The sequence below is a fragment of the Nestor notabilis genome, unplaced genomic scaffold, assembly GCF_000696875.1.
Source record: "Nestor notabilis isolate BGI_N333 unplaced genomic scaffold, ASM69687v1 scaffold19126, whole genome shotgun sequence".
Classification (NCBI taxonomy): domain Eukaryota; kingdom Metazoa; phylum Chordata; class Aves; order Psittaciformes; family Psittacidae; genus Nestor; species Nestor notabilis.
Genome location: NW_009933542.1, coordinates 6703 through 10900, shown reverse-complemented (window position 1 = coordinate 10900; position 4198 = coordinate 6703). Strand labels below are relative to the sequence as shown.

At 58.0% G+C, this 4198-nt stretch overlaps 1 protein-coding gene across 1 annotated transcript in view; it reads left to right on the top strand.

Moving 5' to 3' along the window:
* The window catches only part of LOC104407605 (ras-related protein Rab-26-like), a 22185-nt gene that overhangs the window by 14397 nt on the left and 3590 nt on the right, over positions 1-4198 (top strand). The window contains exons 2-3 of the mRNA XM_010016929.1: positions 3388-3429; positions 4065-4131. Of these exons, the coding sequence (XP_010015231.1) occupies positions 3388-3429; positions 4065-4131 (109 nt within the window). The remainder of the gene's footprint in view (positions 1-3387; positions 3430-4064; positions 4132-4198) is intronic.

Genomic DNA, 4198 nt, shown 5'->3' with positions numbered 1-4198 from the left:
CGTTGGGATTTGCGTCCTGGGCTTGGGGCTGGGGTCCCTCAGCATCCCTTGAGTATCCCAGCACCCTGCCATGCTGCTTGTTTTCCTCTCGGCTTCCTAAAAGAAAGAATGCCCCAATTCATCACCCGGGAGCCCCCGGGTTTCTCTCCTCTCCCCATCTCCAGGTGATCACCCCAATGGCTTGGGGAGGAGCAGAGCCATGGGGTGGGCCCTTTGCTGGTCCCCAAATGCTGCGTGTCCTTTGCAGCCGTGCCCAGCACCCAGGGGGGATGCTCTGATGAGTGCTCCTGGGCAGCATTGCTGGAGCCAGCACCCATCAGAGGCCCCGGGAGCCCCCGGGTTTCTCTCCTCTCCCCATCTCCAGGTGATCACCCCAATGGCTTGGGGAGGAGCAGAGCCATGGGGTGGGCCCTTTGCTGGTCCCCAAATGCTGCGTGTCCTTTGCAGCCGTGCCCAGCACCCAGGGGGGATGCTCTGATGAGTGCTCCTGGGCAGCATTGCTGGAGCCAGCACCCATCAGAGGCACAGGGAGCGAGGGTGAGGGGCTCCTCTGCTTGGAACCTGAACGGCATCAGTGAGCATCTTGCCATTTGTCAGCTTAATTGTGAAGCGAGTTAATCCATGTATCCAATTTAACCTTTAAGGCTTTAATTAATGAGTTAATGTGTGGAAAAGCTGGGCAGAGGCTGGGTTGTTGTGTGGTTGCTGGCCCTGGGTTGTGCTGCTGCTTTGCTGGTGTGGGCTCGGGTGCCTGTGGATGGGTTGGGATGTGCTGGTCGCTCCCAGTGTGGTTCCCTGGCACATTGGGGACCCCATGGACCAGGGAAGTAGGGGTGATGGGGACACCTTGATTTGGGCGGGAGCATCATCCATTACAGGATGCACATTTGCTCCACCGTGGGCGCATTCTCCTTCCTTTCCACCTCCAAATAGCTGCTCTCATCCAGTTGCTGGGGTGGGATCCTGCTGGGGCCGCTGCTGTGTTGTTAATGCTGCTCTTAATTGAGGACCATCTGCACATGGGTAATTTAATTTTCCCTGCATCTGCGAGGTTCCAACTTTATTTATCCAACGTCCTGGGGATTATTTAACTCACGAGCATCATGTTCCTCCAACAAAGGCACTCCAGGCATTCCGCTGCAGCGCCTGCAAGGAGGTGTTCTAACGGCACAATCAATGCCCCAGGAGAAAGGACACAGAAAGACTGACACTGCAAGGAGCTGGGCTCTGGGGATGGTTCCCTGCCTGATCCGGCGTGGCGGGTGCTCTGTTGTGTTACCTCTGCTATGTTAAACTGTGCAAGACTAAGAACAAGCCCTGAACAACACAACCCCTCTCGCTGCCATCGGCCTGGCAGCGCCTTTCACGTCTCAGTGCACTGACAACGTGTCGTCTTTTGTCTTTGGATGCTTGTTAGTGGTTCGACCCCGCAGCTGTGCCTTTGAAGGGCTGGGGGTATGGGGCTGAACAGCAGCTCCTTAAAAAGTAATAATAATTGGAAGCTGGGATGTCTATTAACTGAGGTAGGGGGGAAGATCTGGGTGTCTGGTTTGCATGGCATTGATGGGATCCATTGTGTGCTGCTGGAGGCAGCCCCAGCCTTTCCCGTCCTTGCTCTTCCCACCTTCTCCTTGGCTTTCTCACTGATGTTTTGCCCTGTGCTCGGGTGCAGGGATGCAGGCAGGGATGGAGCAGGGATGGACAGGGATGGAGGCAGGGATGCAGGCAGTGATGGAGCAGGGATGTAGGCAGGGATGCAGGCAGGGATGCAGGTAGGAAGTGCTGCTCTGGATGGCTCTGGCTGTGTCTCCTTCCTGCAGGAGCATCTCTGCAGCTCCTCGCCCCGAAGCACTGCTCAGTTCCATACCCAAACCCTATGGGATCCATTTCCTTCCTTATCCTGGTCCAGCAGCACCTGGGGCCACGTGCAGACTTTAATGAGGTTTCAGCATTCCGCCTCCTCCACAGTGTAAGTCAGTTGTAATTAGTGTGTCTCCTGCGGCTGCCAGCTTTGCTGCTAATGAAGGTCCTGAACTGGGGATTGACGCATGAGGTGCAACCTCGGAGCTTCGGCTCCCTCAGCCGCTCACCAGATGTTCCACCGTTGTGGTCCATGCTCAGGGCCATGTTCTCCCTCCCTCCACGCTGCTCACAGTGACTGGTCACCCTGGGAGCGTGGCCATGCTGGGGACGCAGCCGCATCCCTGCGTTGGTGCGTGTTATCCTCCAAGCCGGTGTGGCCAAGGGGCTGTGTGCCCGTATCCTTGTGTGCTGCTCCACCAGTGTGGGTGTGCAGGAGCTGAGATGCTCCCTCTGCCCTAATTAAAACCACCAGAAGAGTGATGAAGAGCCTTGATAGCATCATCCTGGTGGGTGATGGGGGTACCTGCATCCCGAGGTGCTTGGTGCTGGCTGATGTGGGATGCACAGGGATGGCTTTTGGTGCGTGTGCTGCTGTTTGCCTGGGAGGGTTTTGCTGGCACCAGAGCTGGTGGCAGAGCCTGTGCTGGGGAAGGCAGGGAGCCAGGCGGGTTGAGGGCAGCCCTGGCCATCCCACAGCAGGAGAGAGCACCCCATGGCTGCTCCGGAGTCATCGCCAGAGCAGCAAACACTTCCCCATCCTGGTGCACCGTTCCCTGCTGCGTTTTCATCCCATCCTGCTGATCACTGCGCTGATTCCTGTGGATCTAAGCAGGCAAATCAGTCTGTTCCCTGCTCCTTCCTCTGGGACCACTGGATCTTTGGGATTGTGTTTGATGGATGTTTGAAGAGCCTGGTGCAGCACACTGGGCTGGCAGATGCTCTGGGACCTGGTCTGGATCCATCCCCTGCCCTCGTTAGCCATCGCAGTGCCCAGAGGCGCACTGATGGGCTCCCCATCTGCACAACCCCTCTCCTCCTCCTCCTTCCCACCTTTTTTAAGAAGGGGATGGAAAAACAACATAGAGAGAAACCAGCGCTCACTGGGAGAAAAATGGGCACAACCAGCAGGAAGAGGAGTTATTTTTAAGTTGCTGGCTGCAGATGGAGTGCTTGGCTGTGTCTTCTGGAGGCCATTAGGATGGGCTGCTGGTGCTCATTAATTTCTTGCCAGAGGTCTTCCAGCCCTCGCCACGCACCAAGTCAGCCGTGCAGACACGGGGATCGAAGTACCCAAATAGATGCCGCTCGCAGGGGATGCAGGGGATGATCTTTGGGCTGGGCCACGGTGAGGACGGCTCCAGTAGGTGCTGGGATGAATGGATGAAAGTTAAAAAGCAGCAGGAGGAGAGCAGACGAGGGTTTGGGGGGAGGAACCAGTGTCTGGGATGTGGGGCCGCCTGCCCCTGTCCCCTTGGGGTCCCGCAGCCGTGCTCCCCCCTCACTGTTCTTTCTCTTCTCTTTCAGAATAAGGTGCTGACGGTGGATGGGGTGAAGGTGAAGCTGCAGGTACGTCCCCGTGGTCCCAGTAGCAACATCCTCATCCCCCACTGGGTGTTTGGGGCTGGGCAAAGCCCCTCAGCAGAGGAGCACCCCAGAAGCAGGACCCCCATCTCCATCCTTTGCTGCTGCATCTCCCACCCTGGGACTGCCTTATGAGCCCTTTTAGCTGCTCTGTCCCACCAGCAGGAGCCTGTTCTGGTGACATGCAGGAGATTCCATGTCCCTCCACAGCTGGAGCTGTTCCAGCCCCCCCAAGACCCCCCTGTTTCCCTGATCCCTTTGCCCAGAGCTCAATACCACCATTAGCGCTCATCCCCCCTGCCCTCTGCAAGCGCATCGCTGCAGTAAAACCTGGTCAGTTCAATCAGTGGGTCCCCACGCACCCATCTGCCCGATGGATTTTCCCATTAAGGGGCACATCGGGAGCCCTTTGCCACGCGCCGTTGTCTCCACACGCTGAGGAGCTGGAGGTGCTGCTGCAGCATCGATCGCACTTGTCATTTTCCTTGTTACTGGCCCTGGAAGCAAAAGGCTGATGGAGCTTCCTGGGGATGCAGCGGTGGGGTTGGGGCTGGGTTTAGGAGGGTCCCTCGGAGCGGTGCCAGCTCCTGCTGATCCCTCTGCTCCACTCTGCCCTCCAGATCTGGGACACGGCGGGGCAGGAGCGCTTCCGCAGCGTCACACACGCCTACTACCGGGATGCCCACGGTAAGCACGGACCCCCCGGCTGCCCCCCGGTTCTGCGGCTCCCTGCGAGCTGTGACTCCAGGCCAGG